Source organism: Bos javanicus, chromosome 7, assembly GCF_032452875.1.
Source record: "Bos javanicus breed banteng chromosome 7, ARS-OSU_banteng_1.0, whole genome shotgun sequence".
NCBI classification, from domain to species: Eukaryota; Metazoa; Chordata; class Mammalia; order Artiodactyla; family Bovidae; genus Bos; species Bos javanicus.
In genome coordinates this window covers 62,419,920-62,444,361 of record NC_083874.1, presented here as the reverse complement: position 1 = coordinate 62,444,361, position 24,442 = coordinate 62,419,920, and the positions used below count along the sequence as shown (strand labels likewise).

At 50.8% G+C, this 24,442-nt stretch overlaps 1 protein-coding gene across 2 annotated transcripts; it reads left to right on the top strand.

Annotated features, from left to right (window-relative positions):
- The first annotated feature begins 396 nt into the window (after window positions 1–396).
- On the top strand, window positions 397–23,578 carry SPARC (secreted protein acidic and cysteine rich). 2 transcript variants are annotated; one of them, XM_061424105.1, is made up of 11 exons: window positions 528–641; window positions 9,488–9,701; window positions 11,812–11,881; window positions 12,745–12,807; window positions 13,411–13,498; window positions 14,874–14,995; window positions 16,771–16,891; window positions 18,609–18,742; window positions 19,749–19,897; window positions 21,755–21,903; window positions 22,373–23,578. In XM_061424105.1, exons 3-11 carry the CDS (start codon window positions 11,825–11,827, stop codon window positions 22,399–22,401), a joined length of 912 nt encoding a protein of 303 aa, XP_061280089.1. In that variant the 5' UTR covers window positions 528–641; window positions 9,488–9,701; window positions 11,812–11,824; the 3' UTR covers window positions 22,402–23,578. The 2 variants fall into 2 exon arrangements, with proteins under 2 accessions (XP_061280088.1, XP_061280089.1); XM_061424104.1 differs by lacking the exon at window positions 9,488–9,701 and having other exon boundaries at window positions 397–641.
- Window positions 23,579–24,442: the final 864 nt, after the last annotated feature.

Below are 24,442 nucleotides of genomic sequence, written 5' to 3'. Positions count from 1 at the left end.
GAGTGGTTATTTTTAGACAGTATCCCGAACCATCAGTGACGACGCCATCAATGGCAGCTTCTTCAGTCTGTACAGAGGCAAGTCCTGGCCTTGCCTTTGCCACAGATACAACCCCCTCGCAGGGCTCTGCCCTCCTCAGCACTGCATGATGCCAGGGAGCTCTTGTAAAGATCATCGGTCAGACACTCCAGACACTTGGGCCTCGATATTCCCCTTGGGAACCCTGGGTGGGTGATCCCTTGTCCCCTCTAGGCCTCAGTTCCCCTCTGAATGAGGAGGGGACTGTTCTAGATGATTCCCCCAGCCTTTCCAGTCCCAGCGCTCTGCTCGGTCAGTCTGTCTAGGCAAGAGCTCCAGAACCCATGTGGCGGGCGGGGTTGGGAGGCGGGTCAGGACAGCCCACCGCGAGGAGAGGAGGAAAGGCTTGGAAGACAGAGACAGCTTTGGCTGTGGGGAGAAGGGGAGGGGAGGGGAGGGGAAGGAGGAGACACAGGAGGAGGAGGGACCACGGGGTGGAGGGGGAGACAGACCCAGCCCAGAGCTCTGAGTGGTTTCCTGTTGCCAGGCTCTAAGCCCCTCACATTCCTGCAGACCTCCAGACTGCCCGGAGCTTGCCTGCTGCCTGCCTGCCTGCCACTGAGGTATGTCCGACCCCTGCCCTGCCTGTCCCTCTTCTAGGCTTGCACCCCCTGCACCCTGGCCCACTCCTCACTTTGTGTACAAGGAAAAGAAGCTGTGTTGGGAGGTCTCTGGGCGAGAGACTCCATCCTTGCTCTCCTGAAGGGCAAGGGACACAGACTTGCTGCCTGTTAACTCCTCAGGTGAAACTGAGATCATGTGGTCTCCCCTTTGGATTTGCAGAAAGTAATCCGACTGTCTCTGAGAGAGTATTTTCTCCCTGTCCCTCTCTGCGCCTGTCTCTCGGGTTTCAGACGCTGCCTTTACAAATAGGGGCCACCTCTTCCTTTCCTGGGAATATGATCTGGGCACAGCTGCAAGAGGGATGGGCCACCAGAGTCTGCCCTGCTTCCCATTCCAGGAGGAGAAACTTTCTAAACTTGGTTCTTGCACTCTGTTTTCCTAAAGGGACTTGGCCTGGGTGATAAACTGATCTTTGGAGGGATAAGAGGGGGTCTTCACCTTTCATCAGCACCTCTGTGAAGGCTCCTGTTGCCCTGGAATTTCTCCCCTCTCAACCTCCACCCTCTCCAACACACACCCACACACACACACACCAATTCCGGTGCCATTCAGCCTGAAATAGCACTGTCAGACAATCAGCCCGGGGTTAGGCATTGTTCTCATCCCGGGCTCCCCAGGGTGTAAACACAGGAAACTCAGCAGTAGTAGCCCTCCGTGTGTCTAGATTTGAAGACCCCTGATATCCGATAGGGTCCAGAGAGGCGCAGGGTCCGATGGGAGACTGGGTGTGGTGGTGGTGTGCTGCAAAGAGTGGGAGGGAGAAGGCAAGATGGAGAGGGTTTCAGGGTGACCTTCTCACACCTTTGCCATGAGAAGTTCAAAGTCTAGGCTGCTGTTAGGTCTTCAGGTAAAGCCCTTCCTACCTATGGCTTCACTGGCTGGTTCATGAGCAGGCTTCCTGAGTCCCTAAGAGCACCAAGTGGAAAGGGGGGCCTTGGGGAAGGCATGTCTTCCAGGAAGCCCAGTCCACCCAAAAAGAAACAGAGGGGCACATGTTTTCCTCCAGAAAATGCTATTCTATGCAGAACACAAAGAGAAAGGGTTTTCTCTGCGGTTGAATTTCTGTGCACCCCGAGTGCTGAGAGAGGATGAGAAGCACATCTGAAGTAGGGGGGCAGACTGAAGACATACATTTTACATGTGATCTTAGGTAAATGTCTCCCCTGGAGTTAGTCTCCCTGTCTGTAAAGTAAGAGGAATGGACTCAATGATGTTTGGGATGCCCGACGACTTCTGAACTTTCCAATGAAGGTCTCTTAAAGCAGAATTCATGGACTGGCCTTTGGCTAGTTTTCGAGGAAATTGCAAGCCCCTTAAAATTGTATATACAGTTGTGTGTGTGTGTGAGAGAGATAGACACAGAGAGAAATAGAGACAGAGTTAGTGGCAATATCCAAGAGGGTGTTCACAGCCTTCAGTCTTAAAAATATTCTCAAATGGACGCCTGCCCCTCCAAGTAGCCAGAGGGCATGATGTGGGAGATGGAGAGGGTGGGGACTGGAAGTGAAGGTGTATTTGCAGGAGGATGAAAAGCTTTGAAATGGGAGTGGTTGGGGGGAAGAGAGAGTTAACTCGCAGCCATCAGCTGCCACATCGACAAAGCCGGGAGCTGGAGTTGAGGGAGGGAGGGGGAGGGAAGGGAGGGTGCCTGGAGAAGGAATCAACTTTTGAAACTTTCTCCAAGTCCCACCCACCAAAAGGCTCTTCTTTGCTATGACTCACTCTAGGAGGAATGCGAGTTGCCACGGTAACCTTTTTTTCAGGGTCTCTGCCTGCTGGCTGGGAGGGGACACTAGAAACAGAATATCAGGCTCTGTAGGTCTGAATGTCCCCCACTCCACTCTATCCCAAGAGGGCAAATTATAGGTCCTGCCCTCCCGATCTCCCAATCTCCCGGGACCCCAGGGCAGCTGTGGGGCTATAAGATGCTTCCTGCTTCCTGGGATAGGCTACTTGAAGACCCAAGTTTTAAAACCACCCCTACCTCAAAGGTGCCATTTGACCTTGAACTAATGGCTTCTTCTTTCTGAACCCCAGGTTCAAGGGGAACCAGGTCCTCCTTGGTTCAAAAAGTGATAACACCACCACCTCAAAGGGATACTATGTGGACAAAACGGGGATGATACACAGAGAAGCGCCTGCTACACTGTGGCCCTCTCACCTGATGAGATGGGTTTTTAGAATGGATGAATTGATGGCATCCAAAGACTTGGTGACATCATTCCCGGCTTTTTTGTTCGGCAGCTTCATCATCTTAGGGTTTGGATACAACTTCCCTTTACTAAAAGTGGTGACACGCACATTTAAGCAAAATAAATATTGTCCAAATTCTTTTGATTTGGGCACCTTCATATTTCCCAAGAGTGTTGCACCCTCCAGTGTCCAAGGCAAAGGCAGAGGTGGAACCTAACTCACAGTGACATTTGGAAAGACACTTCCCATCTCCAGACTCAGTTCCCTAATCTGTTAAATGGGGAATCTAACCTAGGGTCTCCAGGTGCCCTTTCAGCTCTGAAGTCCTGTGAACCCAACTGCCAGGTGCTGCTTTCATTAGAAAGAATAGTCGGCCCCCTGGCTGCCCCCTTTAACAGCTCCTGGCCCCCTAGTTGAAAAGGAAACAAGAGAGGAGGGGCTAGGGGAACTTGGATTGCATAATAGTTGTGCTAAAATCTTTATCCATCTGTAGAGACTTGTCAACCAATTGTGTGGCTGGGGTTTGCTATTCACAAGAGCAGTTTTCCTTGCTAAAAAAATAAGCTATAAATAGAAAAGGATGGTGGAGGAAAGAGCTGAGGATGTGAGGTAAACAGGAAAATATTTGATTTTTGACGTTATTTAGACAGGTATGTGTGCAGGGATAAACAGGGACAGACACAAACCCACGAGGATGCCAAGTATATAAACATTGATTTCACCGACAGGCACCCACTGGCACAGCTGAAAATAAATGTTTCAATACAAGAGCAGACACAGGGGGTCACGTACTCACGGCTCTCTCTGAGGAATACCTTGACTCACAGACAAGTCTCGGATGTCCATCTGATGCATATGCAAACTCTGACCCTCACCTATATGGGCTGAAACCCACAGATGCTGAGTCAGGTAGACACGCAGCATCACATACAAAGCTTCACACAGTGGTCACTGGTCACTGGTCAGTGACTGGTCACTCAAGGTCACTGGTCACTTATGCAAATACACAATCGCCATTTGTAGCCACACACAGACATGCACAGCCAGACCTAACTACAGGTCATGGCGGAGGGATAGACGCCTGAGTGTTAGTTGCTCAGTCACGTCTGACTCTTGGCGACCTCATGGACTGTATGTCAACCAACAGGCTCCTCTGTCCATGGGATTCTCCCAGCAAGAATACTGGATGGGGTTGCCATTTCCTTCTCCAGGGGATCTTCCCAACCCATAAATTGAACCCCAGTCTCCTGCACTGCCCGCAGATTCTTTACCATCTGAGCACCTGTTGTATATTATAGACAGAAATTGAGACTCAGGAAGGGAGAATAACTCAAAGTCACGCGGCAAACTGATGTCTGAGCCAAATTTTCAGACATCTGGAAACATCCAGATGTTCATTTTGGCTTTTTTTGTTGGTTTCCTTTGAGCAGTTTGGTACTCTCCTGACACTCCTCCCTGTAGTCAACAAGCCCCATGGATAACAAGTAGTAAGAGCTACCTCTCTTCCTCCTTTGCTGGCTTGCCATGGCCTGACACAGCCCACATGGCTTTGTCATTAGGGCAACAGGAAGTGGCTAAGAGGTGACTGCAACCAGTGACTTGACAGAATTATTTAGGAAAACAGTCTCCTTCTTATCCAGGAGATGTCTAGACAGGACATTAACTCTGCACTCACTTGTCCAGTTATAGACCTTGATGTCTGTAGGCAAAGTAGAAATGGAGATACCAACTCTCACTCTAGCTGGGTTGTTTCAGAAATGTGGTATTAACCCATTTCATATGAGGATCTTTCGGAGAAGGCAATGGCACCCCACTCCAGTACTCTTGCCTGGAAAATCCCACGGACGGAGGAGCCTGGTGGGCTGCAGTCCATGGGGTTGCTAAGAGTCGGACATGACTGAGTGACTTCCCTTTCACTTTTCACTTTCATGCATTGGAGAAGGAAATGGCAATCCACTCCAGTGTTCTTGCCTGGAGAATCCCAGGGACGGGGGAGCCTGGTGGGCTGCCGTCTATGGGGTCGCACAGAGTCGGACATGACTGCAGCACCCTTTATGTTATTATGTTTTATTATGAGGATCTTTCTGGCCCCTTATGTGTTAGTTATGGCCATAGGATCCTAGACTAATCAAATGGAAAAATAAACAATTTCCCAAACGTCCTGATATTTCTGAATATCTGGAAGTTCAGTCCAGATACCAGCTTGCCACGTATGACCTCAAGTGAATTATTTTCCCTCTCTGATCCTCAGTCTTCCTATCTCTAAAATCAGAAGCATGGCAAAGAGGTGTTGCTTGGCATGATACCACCAATCCATTGGTAGCAACTGCCAAAAGAACTGTGTCCAGGATTTGAGTCCAACGAGGAGAAGGGGACGACAGAGGATAAGATGGCTGGATGGCATCACCATCTCGATGGACATGAGTTTGAGTGAACTCCACGAGTTGGTGATGGACAGGGAGGCCTGGCGTGCTGCGATTCATGGGGTTGCAGAGAGTCGGACGCGACTGAGCGACTGAACTGAACTGGACTTTAGGGGGAAAGGTCATATGATTGATTAGTAATGTCTGCCACATGCATAGGAGGGGCAGGTGGAGCCACATGTGCCATGGATTTGCTTGCTATGTTTAGGATGTGACAGCCTGGACACTTTGATGTTATTTCTCATCCCTTCCATTTGTGGTCACCCAGATGCACCAGTGGTCGCTAGGGGGAGCCAATGGGGAGAGCCTAAAGCTCCACCCTGGGGCTTCTAACCACAGCAAAACGTGGCATCTTAGATGTGTTTATGGAACATCTGTCAGACTGATACCAGTCTCATGCTCTGGGGCTATTTCTGAGTTGCCTCTGAACCTCTTCAAACCTGTGCTTAAGCACCCTAAAACAGGGGTCCTCAACTTCCAGGACCTAATGCCTGATGATCTGAGGTGGAGCTGATGTAATAATAATAGCAATGGGGTCGCACAGAGTCGGACATGACTGAAGCAACTTAGCAGCAGCAGCACAATGAATAGAATGTGCTTTAATCACATGCTCCACTCCGCCCTGGTCTGTGGAAAAATTGTCTTCCATGAAACTGGTCCCTGGTGCCAAAAAGGTTGGGGACTGCTGCCCTAAATGTTTCCCTTAGCTTCTTCCCTTCCAGCAAGGATTGTTAGAAGTGGAAGCAGGGAGTCAAGGCCCAAGCTGGGAAAGGCGGTCCTCTGATAGGCTTCTGACTCAGCTGACTTGGAACATCAGGGCTGAAAGGAACCTTAGGGACTATGGCCTCAGGGTCTTCAAACTCTTCTCATGAAAGAACTTAGAGGTTCTCCAAGGCATCTCAGGGAGTGTCCCAGTGCCAGCTCCCATCTCAACAATGTTTTTTTTTTTTTTTTTTTAATTTCAAGCTGATTCATTGAATAGATAATAGTGCATTCATATGTACAACAAAAGTGAACGGCTCTTAGTTATTTCAAACTTGGACTTCCGCAGAAGACTTCATTGAGAGAAAGGCTCCCTGGCTTGTATGACTCTGAACACCACTGATCTAAAACAACCTCTGCGTTGTGCAGAGGAGTGGCACTAGGTGAAGCCAAGGAGCAGAGGAGCCTATCCTAATTTGAAGGGTGGGCTGGGGGCAGCACTGCCAAGACTCAATCCCAGGGCTCCTGACTTCCACATCACCTCTGAGTGGCTGTGTGTGCTCCCTGGGGTGTGAGTGCCCACGTGGCCACACTGGCCACAGTGGCACCTCTCTGGACTGTCTCAGGCCTCCTTCTGAGTCCTGGCATTCTGGTGGGCCTGGCTCACTCACGAGTTCCTTTATTAGCCTCTAGACTTGTTTTCCTCTCTTTGGGCTTGTTTACCAGGAACATGTGTTTTGGGAACCCTTGTTAGTAAGCCAAATGGTGGAAGCAAGATGCCTGCTTTGCGTCAGCAGCCCAACTGAGAGGGCAGCCTGGGGCCTGGCTTCCTCACTGTGCCTGTGGAGGCTGGGCTGGAGTGCCCGACACCAAAAGGAGCAATGCCTACTTTGTTCCAGCCCAGCACCTGTTCCCCTGGGCCATGAACAAAGAGCTAGGATTCTTGTCCTGGATTTTCAAGGGGAATGGAGATTCTGGGATCTTTGTTTTTTAAGATACTCTTCTGATGCTTATCTCTTGTAATCACCCATGAGTCTTTCAAGGTAAGTATGTTATTTTCATTTTAAAGATGGAGAAATAAACTGAGGCCCAGAGAGGGAAAATCACTTTCTGAAAGTCACACAACTGCTATATGACAGAACCAGGGTTTGAACCTATATATTCTGTCTCCAGAGCGCCTGGGCTTACCTCTCTGCCATAATGCCTCTATAAAAGTTGATAACCACTCTGTCTAATATGGGCTTCCCTGGTGGCTCAGATAGTAAAGAATCCACTGGCAATGAAGGAGACCTGAGTTTGATCCCTGGGTTTGGAAGATCCCCTGAAGAAGGGAAAGGCAACCTACTCCAGTGTTCTTGCCTGGAGAATCCCATGGACAGAGGAGCCTGGTGGGCTATAGTCCACAGGATTGCAAAGAGTTGGGCATGACTGAGGGACTAAGCAAGCTCTGTCTTAATATGGTAGCCACTACCCACATGTGGTTACGTAGAATTTAAGTTAATTAAAATGAAATACAAGGAAAACTTCAGCCCTTCATTTGCACTAGCAACATTTCAAGTGTTCAATAACCACCGGTGGCCACTAGCCATCACATTACACAATGCAGATATAGAATATTTTCATCATCTTAGAAAGTTCTGTTAGACTGCATTGCTTCATAAACTCTTCTACTCAAATCAGATTTGATGACTGTAACCCAGATTCTGTGCTTCATGTCCTCAGGGGTCTATGATTCCAAGATCCAAAGTCTAAAATTTAATGATTCCAAGATTTTTCCCTAGTTCTGTCCTTCAGCAACCCTTCAGTGTCCAGAGAAAGCCCACAGGAGGCCCTTTATGTTTCAAGGGAGATGAACTTGGGTGGGGTGGGGGGGGGTGGCGGCTGTATTTTTCCATCCCCAGACTCTTTCTAAAGGAGGAGAGGTGACCTCAGCTTCGGGTCCTGCTGGCAGCCAGGGACGGGTTTTCAGCCGTCTCCAGAGCAAATAAAGGCAAAAGGAAAGGACTGGATGTTCGGAACAAGAGGCAGGGGCAGTGGCGGGGTGGGAGTGAGCTAAGTCTGCATCTGATGACCACTGGGCCAAGGGAAACACACCTCCTGCTCCCCCGCCCACCCCCCCCAGTCTCATTTCCTCCAGGGTACCTTGGGCCAGTTCACAGCCCAACTGGGCCCCATCAGGTGAGCACCTAGCGGAGGAACTGCTGCCAAGGGAAACAGCAGGTGAGGCAGAGGGCAGGCCAGAGGTGGAGGGGGGCAGCCTTGGTCTTCATTCAGCCCTGCCACCCTCTCCCTGGGGCTCTGGGCAGGTTTTTTCCCCTCTGGGCCTCAGCCCTCTCTTCTGTACTATAAGGTAGAAAAACATGCCTTCAGCCCCCAGTGGGATGCCAGAGTATGAAAACATTCTTAAAAGGATAAACACAGGCATCATTACAAACTAAAGAGATACAGAGTTTTTATTTAATACTGCTCATTTATACAAAGGTGTTTATATTTTCACCAGATGGGCATGCCAGGCCTAGGTTTGACTGGCAAAGGATGTGTGCACAGCTGATCATTTCTGGATGCTGGGGTTTGGCCCTGTGTTCTGACCTTGCTAGGGTTACTGATGCACACCCTGACCTTTGCAGGATGGGCACCTGGCCTCTTTGACCAGTGGTGGTTAGAGAACCTCAGACAGGAAGCTCATGGGTATGCAGGGAATATGGTCATACATTCAAGAACCGTCCAATGCTGCTCTTCCCTCCCATCAAACAATCTGGATGAAGAGGATCTTGGGATGAGAGAAAACTGGGCAAACCCCCAAATTAGGGAAACACCTCCTCCTCCAAGACTGTGTGTCCTTTTCTTAACATCCCACTCTTCTCCCCGATCCCCACCCCAGTCTCAAAGAAAACCTCTATGAGGCACAACCCAAGTCCATGAGGAGGAATTTTGTCAACTTGGAAGGGGCCTGAATGTTGTCTGACTTCCTCCCTCTCCAACTCAGACCGCTCATCGGAACAACGGGACTCACAGCCCTCCCATGCCGTGGTGCCAGTGTGTGAGGCCTTTAGAAATTTTAATGCACCATGAGATCTAGAATGACTTTTCTCTTCTGGCTGCAGCACCAAGGATGGGGGTGGCAGAAAGAGTCAGTGTGCCACTGGGAAAGAGCAAGGCTGGTGAGGTAGGACAGACAGAAGAGCCGACCCACATATCTTTCCCTGGTCACAGAGGAGGAGCAGTTCCTCTGCTCGGATGAAGGACACAAACCCTGGAGACGCTAGTCTTCCTGGCTCTCCAACCTGAGGCTTATTGCATTTCCAGCCCTAGCTGGGCTGCTTCTCTAACAGTATGACTTGTCTGTCATTGGAGCCCAGACAAGGTGACTTTTTTTATTCCTGTTATGAGTCTCTGACCCTTCAACTTCTAATGATCTCAGACAAGCCTTTCATTCACGCTTTCTCTCCTGTTCCTTTCATCCAAAGCCACATGCAGGCGTTGTTTTGCTTTTGTCTCCAAGCGGGGAAGCAAGAAAGGAGATTTTTCTACCTCTAGGCTTGAGAGAAGTGGAGGAGGGAAGACAACATACAACTCTGTGTCGGGGGGAAGGGGTGAGGAACATTTCCAAAACCTCCTGGAAAGGGAAGACTGCATTCAGATTGGAGTTGGGGACACCGTGAAGCAAAGCCAAGCCCCCAGGTTGATTTCTTTAAATTTCTGTTGGTTTTATTTCTTATACATGCATGGAATACTGAGGTTTAGTGTCTATTTCAACCCCAATAGAGGACCATTATGAAGTCTTCCCTTCTGGTGCCTCTTTCTGCTATGCAAATACCATAATTTAAGTGAAGATGGGGATAATGGAGGGGATGATGTATGTCAAGACCAGCATGTGCTTGAGACAGTTAAAGGGCATCTCAAGGGCTCAGGCTACCACCTCAAAGCTCAGCTAGTTGAACCCTCTCAAGTAATAGAAGAGGAAAACCATGGTCTAGAGAGGATGAAGGATTGAACCAATATACCAAGTTAATATTGAGACAGAACCAGAATCCTTGGGATTTAGCTCCAAGCTAAGTGTTTCTTCCATGATGCCACAGTACCTCCCACCGAGGTGCTTGGTCAGTTGAGAAATCTTGGAAGGAGCCAGGGACAAATGGGGGAAGACATGGCCACTGCCCACATTGACTAAAAGCTGCTTAGGAGCAGGGGAGCATGCTTGCTCTGTGTGGCACAGATGGATGATCACAGCAGACCAGGAGAAGCTTGAAGGGAGGCAAGCTGAACAGTAGAAGGAAGGACTTTCTAAAGCCATTTGGAAACGGAAGTTCTTTGAGTTAGGACAAGAAACAAAACATCCCCACCGCAGTTCCTTGGTTAGGGACAGCATTCTAGCAGCAAATCATCAGAGATTCTGCTCCAAGATGCCCTCCAGTCATTAGATTGTTAGAGTCGAGAGCTCAGCATCAAGAGGAAGGTTTCAGCAGTGACCACAGTGGGAGAATTTTCTAGAGAACTTTCTGGATCTCAGTTAACATCGTTTAGCTGTGAAGGGGAAACAGAAGGTAACACAAAACATATGCAAGCATTTGGGTAGTTTCCACACAGAATCTAGAGAAGTGCCATCCCTCCTGGGCAGAATGGAGGAAAGTATGCCATAAGTCTCCACTGGCTATACTTGAAAACTATTGTTCTTTGTTTTAGAATGTAGGCCTCACTGTCTCAAATTGGCAAGGGGTTGCTGCCTATTAAATTCTCTTATTAAAGAGGGGTAGGGAGAAGGATCGGAGAAGGCAATGGCACCCCACTCCAGTACTCTTGCCTGGAAAATCCATGGACGGAAGAGCCGGGTAGGCTGTAGTCCATGGGGTCGCTAAGAATCGGACACGACTGAGCGACTTCGCTTTCACTTTTCCCTTTCATGCATTGGAGAAGGAAATGGCAACCCATTCCAGTGTTCTTGCCTGGAGAATCCCAGGGACGGGGAAGCCTGGTGGGCTGCCGTCTATGGGGTCACACAGAGTCGGACACGACTGAAGCGACTTAGCAGCAGCAGCAGCAGCAGGGAGAAGGATTGGAGGAGGAAATGGCAACCAACGCCAGTATTCTTGCCTGGAGAATCCCAGGGATCAGGGAGCCTGGTGGGCTGCGGTCTACGGGGTCGCACAGAGTCGGACACGACTGAAATGATGCAGCAGCAGCAGCAGCAGCAGGGAGAAGGAGGTCAGGGGAAAGACAGGAGAGGGGGAAGAGGAGGGGAAGAGTCTGGGGTATAGGAAGAAAAGAATCCTAGAACATCAGCGATTGAAGGGCCCTTGAACAAGATCCGGTTCAACATTGCCCAGACTTGATTAATTAACCAGTTGTCTTTGTCCAATCACTGTTTAAAAATTTAAATAAATGTACTGAGGAAAGAGACAAGATCCCTACCGTAAATGGAAAAACCTGCGTACTTTTGTCATAAATAGAAGGAAACTGTTAAACTAGATACAAAGGAGACAGAACAACTGTACTAAATTCCAGCTGGATGTCATTTCCTGCGGAGGCTCTGAGCCAGAGGCCTGCCCTCTGTTCAAAAGGGTGAGAGATGAGTGTTAGATGTTAAAGACTCGTTAGCACCAAACTGAGACTTTCTCATACCATCAGGATTAAAAGAGAACCAAGTAGAAGCAACTTTCTCCCTGTCTTTCACTATCGTTTACCATGGATCATCTAAAATTATTTTGCATATCACAGGAATTCAGTGTCAGGAGGAACTCTCCATCGAGAAACCTCGCCCTCACTGAATTATTCATCTATCTTCTCCCAACAGGGTTCCCAGCACCATGAGGGCCTGGATCTTCTTTCTCCTTTGCCTGGCCGGGAGGGCCTTGGCAGCCCCTGTGAGTACCTGAAAGTCACATCTTCTTGGTCTTACCTCCCACCACCAGCGCAGGGGCATTGAATCTACCAGCCCTGGATGTTCAGAGGGGACAAGCACTTCCCCTTCTTGAGTTGTCTTTTTTTTTTTTTTTTTAAGATTTTTTTCCCTTAAACTAATAAGCTCAAAATAAAAACTGAATGAGGATCATTGGGAGGAGATTCCAGGGAAGAGAGATTTCCATGTAATGTGAAGTTGTACTTGTTTAGCGATCAGAGCTTCCCCAGAAAGCGACTAGGATTGTTTTAGAAGGAAGTGAGCTCTTTATCATATGAAGACTTCCAGAAGAGAAGGGGATGCTGATGGGAGTGATGGGAAAACAAGCCCCAGCCAGCCAGGCACCTCAAAGTCATGTGCTATCTTGCTTCTTCTCACTCCAAATTGACTCCAAGAAGGAACTGCCAAATAATGATGATGATGATAGTATCACACTTGTGGGGAAGATACTGACATCTGTTAAAATTCAGGGTTCATCCCCTATGGGTTTCAGTGTTCCCATCTGAAGGGAGTTGGTCTGCATCAGACCAGTTGGTCTCCTATCATTATGGGAGTCTAAGCTGCGGAAATGCTTTTTGGGTTTTGATAGACACTCCAGATATAACTATACAAAGCGCGGTGCTCCGGAGCCCCACAGGGCCTGCGTGTTTGGCTTCTCCTGTGCCCGAGTTGTCTACCCATGGCAGGCCCTGAGGCACAGCCTCAGGGGATCTCCCATGAGCCTCTCTCCTAGCTCCCCAGCTTCAGTGGTCTAGGCTGAGGTATGTTAGTGGTGGGAAGCTGGCCCGGGCCCCAACCTCTCTGAACCCCATTTTCACCTCCCAACAGCAACAGGAAGCCTTGCCTGATGAGACAGAAGTGGTGGAAGAAACCGTGGCCGAGGTGGCTGAGGTAGGTGGTGGGGGCCCCAGACTCCTCTCTGCCAACACCCGCTCGCTGGGGAATCCAGACGGGGGCCGTCGGAGCAGGCCATTGTTCCCCTTCCCACGTGCATGCACAGCACAGATGTAAATCCTGTGGATCCCCCAATGATGACACACGCCTGAGTGCTCCCCAGACTCTCCCTGCAACCTCATAGGTGGGAGCTATGATTCTGAATTTGTTTTTTACTGTTTGAATTGTGTGACATTTTTTTCTCAGATGGTCATCCAGAGTCTCCCCAAATATCAACTGATGAAAGGGAGACTACCCTGGTGCAGCTGGAAGGGGAGGGAGCTTGGCACCCCCTCTTGGCCTGACACCGCTGGTGGCCTCTAGGGCATCTCCATAGAGTTCTGGGCCCTTGAGGTACAGCGAGTCCATAGATTCAGTCTCGATTCTGGACCTGGCACTTGTGCCTCCTGGGATCTGAACCCAGCACCCATTTCAGCATGTCTATCCCCATCCCCTGTGGGTACCCAAGGCTTCGGGCAAGTCCCCTCCAGCCTTTGCCCCTTTCCTCCAGGTCTTGGGGTGGGGTGGGGCATTTGACTCACTCTTCTCCCTCCACCCCAGGTACCCGTGGGAGCCAACCCCGTCCAGGTGGAAGTAGGAGAATTCGATGATGGTGCCGAGGAAACCGAGGAGGAGGTGGTGGCCGAGAGTAGGTCCCTTCTCCTTATCTTGTTACACCAAGCCTTTGCCCTCTGCCGCCCAGGCCTGGTGTGTGGGCCAAGCCTGTGTGAGGTTCCTTCCCAAGGAAACGCAGGGTGGGGTCCTCCCTGTGGGAGGGGCTGTGAAGGACAAACTGCCTTGACTGAAAGATTGGGAGTGTTTTCTGGAATCTGGAAAGATCTATTTATAGCCAGGCTGTGAGTGCCAGGAAGGGAAGTCTCAAGCTGGAAGTGGCCTTGTACCCTTGCAGCACTTTAATCTAGTTCCAGAGTTGGGTTTCAGGTTCCTACTGAGATTGCCAGTCCCATCTGGTCACTTGATGGCCCCAGACGCTTTCACACTTATAAGCTTATTTAATTTTCACATGGCCATGAGGAAATAAGCCTGGAAGCCTGACACAACTCCTATAAGGCTGTGAGAACCATGACCTGGGGCTTCTGGCTCCCGCCCACAGTCCAGCATCCCTAACCCACAGAATGGGGACTCACCGCACTCCAGGGGCTAAAGTCCCAACTCTGGAGGTGGACCAACCAAGGTCTGCCTCCAAACTTTCTGCAATGTCCTCTGACAGCCCTCAAACCTTCTCTGAGTGCAGCTTGCTCATGTCTTCTGTGGGGAAGGGTGAAGACAGTGGACCCTTGCCCCAGGGTTGTCGAGGGACTACGAGATGAAAGTAGAGGCACCCTTTCCCAGGACCTGGCAGGTCAGGCATCTAACAGAGGAAGACTACGACACCGTAGTCAAGCACCAGGAGGAAAGGCTAGATGAGCTCTCATCCTCAGGGCCTGAGTATCCACTGGAGCAGAAGGGCATCTACTGAGTCCTGTTCCTTCCCCTCCATGTCTCTTATCCGGTGTTTACGAGACACAGGCAGACTCTATTGTTCAGTCTGGTCCTGGGGCTCTGTTCCCTTTTCCGCTACGGACACTCAGGTCTGTTTTGCTGGGCTGCATAGCTTCCTGGCTCCGTGACAACAGCTGACTTTCCAAGTCATCCTAGAAAGTCTATTCTAGAAGTCCAAAATACCTCACTGTCACTGATCCATGAACAGCCGAGAACACAGTGGTTGCTTCTATCCTCTGGGGAGCCATATGGCACCCAGTGCTCCTGGGTCCCAGACTGAATCCCCAGCCCCCGCAGGTATGCCTGGCCCTGACCTCAGACCAAATCTCTAGTCTCCAGACAGAGCCAACTGCTCCCCGACAAGCTGATTTCAGCAGAAGAGAAGGGAGGGTGCAGGGCTGCCCAAAGGTTGAGTTGGGGGCCAACGCTGAGGACTTCTGTCCAAGGATCCATGTGGGTTGGGTCGCGATGGATGTGCTAGCCCAGGTGAGGCTAACCACGTTGCCCTCGTGCTGTACCAGACCCCTGCCAGAACCACCACTGCAAACACGGCAAGGTGTGCGAACTGGACGAGAACAACACCCCCATGTGTGTGTGCCAGGACCCTACCAGCTGCCCTGCCCCCATCGGCGAGTTTGAGAAGGTGAGGCCCAAGGGACAGGGCGGGGGATGAGGACTGCGGCCCTCAGGGCGTCTGCCCAGAACACTGCCAGCCTGGGGGATCCCACAGGGCAGCTCCAGGCTCAGAAGTCCCCTCAGTAGGTCTAGTCACAGCAAGAGACACAGCCAGAGAGGGTCTCTGTCTGGGATGCTCCAGCAGTCACTGGAGAGTGACTGTCACTGGACTCTCCAGCAACGGGCAAGAATTTACTCAGCACCACCAGCTTCCAGCCCTACTGAGACTCAGAAAGGAACACACACGAGGGACTTTCTCATGTGGGAGAATCTTGGCAAAGCATCAGGTCCAAACATGTGGGTTCTGGGTCACAGCAAAGGTTGACATCAAGTGTGAGATCTTAGCTATGTTCCTGATCCTCTCCAAGTTTTCTCACCTCTAAAGATGGGTCAGAAATAGACTTTATCTCATAGAGCTATTGCAGGGATTTGTCAGATAATGCCTGGTACTTAGTAAGTACCCAATATGTACTATTTAAAAAAACTTTCAAAGCTGTCCATTCAGTCTCCAATAGGAATCATCTGTCCATCCATCTATCCAAGTAAATATTTATTGAGCACTCATGCATATCAACCATTTTGCTAGTGGTCACCTAGCTCAGGGCCACAAATTGAGTTCCAGGATGATTCCCACAACCTCCACCTGATCTCTCCATCTTCAACCTCTCCCCAGTACAACTTACCCTTTGAGGTCCAAATTTTAGCATCTTCGTCAGCTCTTCCCTCCTCCTCACCCCTTCACCACCTATCACACTGGTCACCAGTGCCCATCAGTAATCCCTCTGCAGTGATATGTAAACAGTAAGTATGTGCAGGGTGTTCAAGACAAGGCTTCTCTCCTCCTGACACAACTCCTTCCTGTCACTGCCCTTGTTCAGCCCACAGCATCTCTGACCGCCATCCTCATGCGCAGAGATTCGAAAGAAGGACCAACATAACTCACCACATCTTTGCACTCACTGCTAATAGTTAAGGATATGTAGCTGGATGAAAAGGGAATTGGAAAAAGGCTGAATGTGGAGGGATCCATGCACAGTCTTGCTTATTCTCCCCCTGCCATGAAGGGTCTCTTTCCCCGGCTACAAAGATGAACTGCAGCCTCATGCGAGCAAGGCTTCTGCCCAACGAAGCCCATTACAGACTCAGCACCCACTGTTTAGTTGAAGCCTGGCCACGCAGGCATCCCATGCCTGGCATATACCCAAATGCCAGACTCCGAGCAGGAAAAGAGATGTTCAGCATGAACCATACTGTCTGTATGAGCAACCCAGGCAAATTGAGACACTTGCATCATTTGTGGACAGTTTTCTAACAGTGCAGGCAACTGTTCACCAGCCTCGCTCCCAGACACCAGCCAAGGGCCAACATCGCATGAAGGCCTTTCTAAGGATAACAGTCCCAGGCCTGCTGTATTAATTCTTCTGCGTACTCTACCTTTCCCTCATCCTCACCTTCAATTCATCTTTTCTGTATCTCCCAGATTTGCTTTCCCATATCTCAGCCCTGACTCTGTCATTCTGCTGCTCAGAGACCAGCAGCGGCTCTCAGCATGGGCTGAACATTGACTTAGGAGCCTAAAGAGTGGCTCCTTGCCAGGGCCCCACCCCTAACTCACTGTGTGGACCCCGGGCTAATCACGTTCCTTGCCTGGCCCTCAGTGTCCCCATCTCTGAAATGGGCATGGATGGCAGTACTGGCGAAGGGCTTTGGGAATGAGGGTGAGGCGCTCTGCTTTGCCGACAGGTGTGCAGCAACGACAACAAGACCTTCGACTCTTCCTGCCACTTCTTTGCCACCAAGTGCACACTGGAGGGCACCAAGAAGGGCCACAAACTCCACCTGGACTACATCGGGCCTTGCAAATGTGAGTCTCTCCTCGGGCCCTGCCAAGCCTCCCGTCTCGGGGAGGAGGCACCAACCTGGCACTGATGCTGGCTCTGCCACCTCTGTGCTGTGTGATCTTGGGCACCTCTCTTCCCCTGTCTGAGCATCAGGGATCCCAGTTATAAAATGAGATGATTGTTTATGAGCTGGTATCTATACTCAGGACCCCTCCAGGAAAGGACTGAGCAGTGGAGGGAACACAGGATCAGGGCGGATTTCTGGAGCCTCTCACTGGCATCTGAGACAGCTCACTTCTTTTCTGTAATGACGAGGAAGTTCTTCTATAGGTATAACCACAATCTTTCCTGCTTCAAAGTTGTGAAGCAAAAATGATGTTCTTCTAGGCCTAAAAATACTTGATTTGAATGCTTTAAAATCAAAGCAATCCTGTCAGTTCCCTTTAGGCCCTGTTACTCAATATTGTCATATCCTAGGCCCTTTTACTCTGCTACATTCCCATCTGCCTGTGTAAAACATATGATTAAGCACCTGCTTCTAGAAACCTGGGAGCCAGGTGCTGGGGGCAGGGATGCCAGGGTTTGCCTGGCCTCTGGGGAGTGATCCCAGGTGCAGACTCAGCTGGCCCAGGCTCCTGCTCTGGCCAGGCTCCAGCGTGTCTGCCTCCCTGTCATCCGAGACAGGCAAGGCCCCCTCTGCTCCCCTCCAAGACAACATCCGCATGGTGTGTCTGGTACATTCTGGCACCAGATGACACCGGGGAGGGCCACTCACCTGTCTCAGGTGTGCAGAGTGCAGAAAGGTGGAGGAGGGGGAACCAGGTTCTCCTGTGGTCAGCACCGCTCTTCTAGTTACAGGGCCCTGGATGTGAAAAGAGACAGCTCAGGCCTGGGGAAGGAGGGCAGGGGAGGAATCCTTGGGCAGTGAGACTGACGCTTGTGCCAGTGGCTCTTCTGTTCTCTGGGGCGTATCGCTTGCTCCGACTCCTAGCATTTCCCTCTCAGATGTTCTCTTCCACTCCCCAGCTGCTGGTGAAGAAGGTCATGGTCCTAACCACAGAGGGGACTTTCCACAGGCCCAAGGATTGGGGAACAATGGACCCCTAGGTCCCCTGGCACCCACATGCCCTGGTGCTGAATGAGGCTCTGATAATGTGGCCTTAAGCAAGCCCTTTCTCTCCACACTGATCTCTAATAATTCCATGAGGGTGGACTTAGATGAAATCTCCAGGACCGACATTATGTCACCTTGAGTTCCAAAGACCAGGATGAAATCCTATCACTAAGAATGTTCTGGTGATTAAGCATACCTGAACCCCCACCCCGGCTAAGCTGGGCCTCTGAGTGAATGCTGTTCCTCAGTCTCCCAGCTTCAAACACCTCTCAAGGGTCAACATCATCATGGTGGGTCCTGGCCTCTGTTTTCAGGGCCCAACACCCAGAAAAGCAGGAGTCTCTGGAGCAAACCATTTCCCTCCCCAGATCAGATCAAAGTCAAGGGAACAGGGGATGTGCCTTTGTACTTGTCCATTTGCAGAGTATTCTCCCCACCCCCCCAATCTCCTTTGTTCAAAAGGTATGAAGAAACTGCAGCCCAGAGAGGCTGAGCCCGGTGCCAAGGCCACAGACTGAAGCAGTAGCAGGAGAAGGGCGGGGGTGGGGAGAGCGACGTGGCCAGCACATTGGCCCTCGGGCAGGGAGTCAGGGTCTGTGCTGACCACCTCTGTGTGTTGACCCTAGACATCCCCCCCTGCCTGGACTCCGAGCTGACTGAATTCCCCTTGCGCATGCGGGACTGGCTTAAGAACGTCCTGGTCACGCTGTACGAGAGGGACGAGGACAACAACCTCCTGACCGAGAAGCAGAAGCTGCGAGTAAGGGTCTTTTTTCATTCTGTCTCAGGGCACTTGCTCAACCCTGAGCTGGCCCTGACTTCGGGCCCCAGGCTGGCTGAGATCCCCAGTCCCATTCCCAGATCGAGGCCCCCAAATGTAAGCCCACATCCCTGCTCCAACGAGCACCTCTGTCCCAGGCTCCTCCGTGCGGCCTTTGAAAGCTCCTAGAACACATTCAGGGGCTTCCCAGGTGGCGTAGTGGTAAAGAACCCACCTGCCAATGCAGGAGACATAAGAGACATGGGTTCAATCCCTGGACTGGGAAGATCCCCTGGAGGAAGAAGGCATGGCAACCCACTCCAGTATTCTTGCCTGGAGAATCCCACAAACACAGGAGCCTGGCAAGCTATATACTCCACTGGGTCAAAAAGAGTCGAACATGACTGAAGTGACTTAGCATGCAGGCAGAGCACATTCACGTCTTAAAGGCTCTGAGGAGTCCTGTAATGAAAGGACCTGCTCACTTTGTTTAGCTCCATGTTAAGTACGAGACATAAACAATTCTATTCCTTTTTCCTTCTGAGTCTGTGGACTTTAAGGCACATATCAAGCACTAGGAGTACTGATAAAATACAGCTCCCTGGGCCCCACCTCAGGCACAATGAACCAGTGTCTCTGTGAAGGAAGGCCCGGGAAGCTGCATTTTGACACACTCCCCAGTCATTCTGATTGAGATGGCCCCATGCCTCCACTTCTGTGGATGAGATAATGCTGGTACTCATCTAACCACCTCCTTCCCTCATTTGGTCTTTTTTTTTCCTTGCCACTCTGCTCAGCATGTGGGATCTTAGGTCCCTGACAGGGATCAAACCTGTGCCCCCTGCAGTGGAAGCACAGTCTTAACCCCTGGACCACCTTCCCTCATTCTGAACCCTGACTTTGGCTGGTCTCTGCCTACTCTGGCCTCCTGTCGGGGGGAAGGGACCTTGACTGGCCCCGACAACCTCCCTGGACCCTTTGTCACACAGCATCTCTGCTCCCACAGGTGAAAAAGATCCACGAGAATGAGAAGCGCCTGGAGGCTGGCGACCATCCCGTGGAACTGCTGGCCCGGGACTTCGAGAAGAACTACAACATGTACATCTTCCCTGTGCACTGGCAGTTCGGGCAGCTGGATCAGCACCCCATTGACGGGTAAGACCCCAGAACCTCAGGATCACGGAGGGGAGCTGCCTCTAGCTTGGCCCTGGAGTGGGCAGTCGCTGGTCAGGGCTGCTAGGTGCACTAGATGTGGTCAGAAGACTTCTCGGTGGCCTCTGCTGCTCCCAGCCCTGGAGGCCCATAGCTTGCCTAAGGGCTGCGACAAGAAAGGATAGGTGTAGGAGAAAGGATGTAGAAAGGATTTAGTGCCATGAGACACTCCCTCCTTACTGCCTAAGAGGCAGAAGCCATCAGAACTGAAAACCCCTCCTTAACCCCGTGAGTGCCAGCCTTGGGTATCCATTCAGCAAGGTAGAAGGAGCTGGGAAGGAGCGCCAGACTCCGTGGGCTGGCAAGGCTGAGGTGGGGCAGCAAGGCCCTGAGACCCGGCCCCAATGGGGCAAACTGGCTCTGGAAGTTCTTAAGACCATCAGAGTGCCCATCCCGTCTCCATGGCAAGGCTTTGGTTTGATCACTCCTGCCCCATGTTGAAATGAGTTAGGAAGTGCTGTGTAAACGCCCTGTGGGATAGGCCAGGAGTTGGTCAGCCAACCAACATTTATTGAGTGTCTATTACATGTCGAGCACAATTCCAGGCAGGGGATTTAACTGTAGTGAGAACTACCACGTAGGCCCTTGCCCCCATGGAGCTCACCCTCTGGGTGGTGGTCTGTTTCTCACAATGGAAGGAAAAAGTAAGGAATGTGCCCAGAAGTTGCAGGTGGTGGCTGATGGTCTGCAGCTGAGCAGGACCGGCCCCTCATGTCCTGCCTTCCCTTGCTGTGTGCTCCTGGAGCAGCTCAAAAGGAGGGCCGCTCTGCTTGCACAGGATGCCCAGGGCTGCGCCCCTCTGGGAGGCTTAACCCTCCCTCCTGGTCCAGCCTACCCTGTGGGTGATCCTGGGGGGCTGGGGTCTCCTGAGTGCTGGGAAACTGCCTGTAGCTTCTCTCCCAGGCTCTTTCCATGGCTGGGATCCATCTGAGTCATACCGTGAAGGGGAGGGGAGAAGTAGGAACATCTGGACTCAGGCTGAGCAAGGAAGGGGCCTGGAGGGAGGCTTTCAGATGGGGCTGCAAGGACCCTGCATCTGGGAAAGCATCCTGGGTCAGAGTCTCCGTCCTTCCCCTCTCCTTGTCCCAGAGCTGCCCCGTGACCTTGCCTGAGTCCCTGCCCCTCCCTGGGGCTCGATTTCCTCACTGATATACAAAGAAGGGGGAGGAGCTTCAGTTCAACCAATCCCTTCCACGAGTTGGGCCAGATAGGAGGGCCTGGGGCTCCTTGGGGAAGAGTGTTTTGAGGACAACTAATGGAGGGCTCTGGGGAACAAGGGAAAAAAAATCCTACATGTGCTCTGGAGTCCAGGCCAGCTGGGAGGACAGGAACAGGAGATGGGGAGAGAAACCAGAAGGCCTCCCTCTCACAAGGGACACAGTACATAAAAGATAAAGTTCTATTCACCCTCTGCCTGCCAATTCCAGTCCCTTCCCACGCTCCCTCCCCAGAAGTCGGCACCCTCTTCCTTTTATTTTTCCAGCCACACATCTTATGGGATCATAGTTTCCTGACCAGGGATCAAACTGGGCCCTTAGCAGTGAAAGTGCAGAGTCTTTCAGACCTCAGACCTGGAAGGGCCCTTTAGACATTATGATCAACTCCTCCCCCTTTGATGGAGGAGGAAACTGATGGTCAGAGTAGGGCAGTGCTGTATGCTCAGAACCACAGCAGGTCAGTGGCAGAGCCCGTGGAACATCCTCTCCTTCAGCCCCAAGGGGCAGGCTCCCTCCCTCTGTCTCCCCAAGCAGGGCTGTGGGGCTCGCTCAGCCTCAGCCTCTCCCCACCTCACCCCTGCAGGTACCTGTCTCACACCGAGCTGGCCCCACTGCGCGCCCCCCTTATCCCCATGGAACACTGCACCACCCGCTTTTTCGAGACCTGTGACCTGGACAACGACAAGTACATCGCCCTGGACGAGTGGGCCAGCTGCTTCGGCATCAAGGAGAGTGAGTGTTTGAGCAAAGGATCCACTGTCCGAGAGGACAAAGACTCCCTCTTTGCTGCTGTCTGTGTGTCTGTCCTTCCTGTCCGTCTCTTCTCTGTGCCTGGTTAACTCCTGTCTGCTCTCCCTGCCTGGGTGGGCCTCGCTCTTTCAGGTGACTTCCTGGTCCTTCTCTATCCATCTGTTGTCTCTCTCTCCCTTTTCAAGCATCAGTACTCACTCTGTGTCTAGCACTGCTTTGGGAACTGACAGGCACCTACAGGAAACAGCACGTGTAATTTGGCAGCACAAGTGACAAGAACCAGCCAGGGACAGGGGAGACCAAAGTTCTCAGTCACAGACTCCCTTGGTGACCTTGGATTGGTTACCTGGCCCCCGGCCCCCGGGATGGGCGGGATCCGCCAACTCCTTGGGAAGCATTTCCTCATTGACCCCGGCCCCCAAGTCTAATTCTGCTCCTTCTTGCCTTGCAGAGGACATCGACAAGGACCTCGTGATCTAAAGCCATGCCTCCTCCTGCAGAACCAGATTCTCTCTCTTTGACCTTCCCCCTCCTGTTTTCCCCAATGTTTAAAATGTTTGGATGGTTTGTTGTTCTGCCTGGGGTCAAGGTGCTAATATAGACTTAAACGAATACATTAACGGTGCTAAACACAGACATTTTAACCCAAGTCACGACATTCTTAGCTGTAACTCAGCTCTCACGGCCTCTTGCTCACCCATGAATGGTCCCGTTTTCCTCTTGCCGCGTGCACCTCCGCCCATTGTCTTGGTGGCACATGGGTGGAACACTTGATCTGCTCGAGTCTGCCTTCAACACACATTGCATCTTCAGATTTTCTACTTTTCTGTTCGAAACTAATATTCACCAAGTCAGACTTTGTGTTAATTTTATATCAGGGTATTGGCTGCCAGGGGGTCATCCCTAAGTGGCCTGAAGATGGACAAAGGGAAGTAACAGGCACGTGATGTTGGCAAGGATGCTTCTAGGGCTAGAGGATCAGTGGTGGGAGAGAGCTGCAGAATCCACCAGCCAGAACTGCAGATAACGAATCTTGTGGTCAGGGGCTGTGACTGAGAGAAGGAAACTGAGGCTGTGTTCTGAAAGTACATAAACTCTCACATATACCCAGTTCTTCACCATCTCCCCTCCTCACTTTGCAGTGCCATTTCTTTTTGCATTAGGCAATTTGCTCAGACTTTCCAGAGCCATGGCCCATCCGTTCTCTGGAATCCCCCACACCTCTGAGAGGTGGATCACGACGTCCTGCAGGGCTGCTCCCCTCCAAACTACCTTTAGGAGATGCAGAACAGGGAGGCTGTTTCAGCCAGAAAGACCAAAATCAAGAGCGAGGAGCAGAACGTGGTAAAACAGAAAAAGGGCAGGTGGCAAACTGGTTTTCTTTTGGGTTTTCTGTTTTCTTTTTTCACATCTGGATGGCTGTCACCAGAGATCTTTCAGTCGCTAGCATGTTCCTCCTCTTCTCCCCTCCCCACTTTTTCTTTCTATTAATCAAAAGAAATTTCAAAATCAATGGGATGGTCGGATCTCACAGGCTGAGAACTCGTTCACCTCCAAGCATTTCATGAAAAAGCTGCTTCTTATTAATCATGCAAACTCTTGCCACGGTGTGAAGAGTTTGACAAATCTTTCAAAATAAAAAGTACTGATTTAGAAACTGCCTCCCTGAGTGACTTTGCATGTGTCCTAGTGACCTCATTTCCCTGACCTGGAGCTTTGTGGACGTAACATGTCCACACGTGAATACACAGAGGCAAAGCCTCGCAGATGCATTATTACCCTTTCGTACACACAAGCTTACTTATACACGGGAATGTGTGGTGCCTATAAGCATGGATTTAGCTTTTAATTTTATGACCTGGAGGCTGACCTTTTTCATGATTGCATTTCATTATCAGAGCACCGGGCTAAGCAACCAGGGAAAGCACCAATGAAAGCAATGCCTTCACTAAGCATTCACTCATTCATTCACCCATCCATCAAGAAATGTTTATGATGTACTTACTATGGACTGATCCCATTCCAGGTACTACAGACACAGCTGTGGCAAAGCAGATAAAGCGTTTGTTCTTCTGGAACTTACAGTCTAACGAGGAATGGGTTTTAAAAATGCCCAACTAGATACAAATGATAATATGTGATAGGAGCACTGAAGGGCTCCCCTGGTGGTTCAGACAGTAAAGAATCCAACTGCAAAGAGGGACACACAGGTTTGATCCCTGGGTTGGGAAGATCCCCTGGAGAAGGGAATGGCTACCCACTCCAGTATTCTTGCCTGGAGAATTCCATGGACAGAGGAGCCTGGTGGGCTACAGTCTATGGGGTCACAAAGAGTTGGACTGAGTGACTAATACTTTCACTTTTCACACTGAAGGGAGAATATAAGAAACCAGCAGTGTATGTCACAGAAGGAATCAGGATTACTCTTGTGCCACGGTAATCACTCCCCATGCCTGGCTATTTAGATTTAAATTTAACTTAAAATTTAAAATTCAGTCCCTCAGTCACTCCAGAAACATTT

Excerpts from the sequence above, each read along its gene's own strand:
- SPARC (XM_061424104.1), top strand. The coding sequence starts at position 11,825 with ATGAGGGCCTGGATCTTCTTTCTCCTTTGCCTGGCCGGGAGGGCCTTG. Across the intron at positions 11,882-12,744 it reads GGAGGGCCTTGGCAGCCCCT|CAACAGGAAGCCTTGCCTGA; the intron begins GTGAGTACCTGA and ends ACCTCCCAACAG. Across the intron at positions 16,892-18,608 it reads CTACATCGGGCCTTGCAAAT|ACATCCCCCCCTGCCTGGAC; the intron begins GTGAGTCTCTCC and ends TGTTGACCCTAG.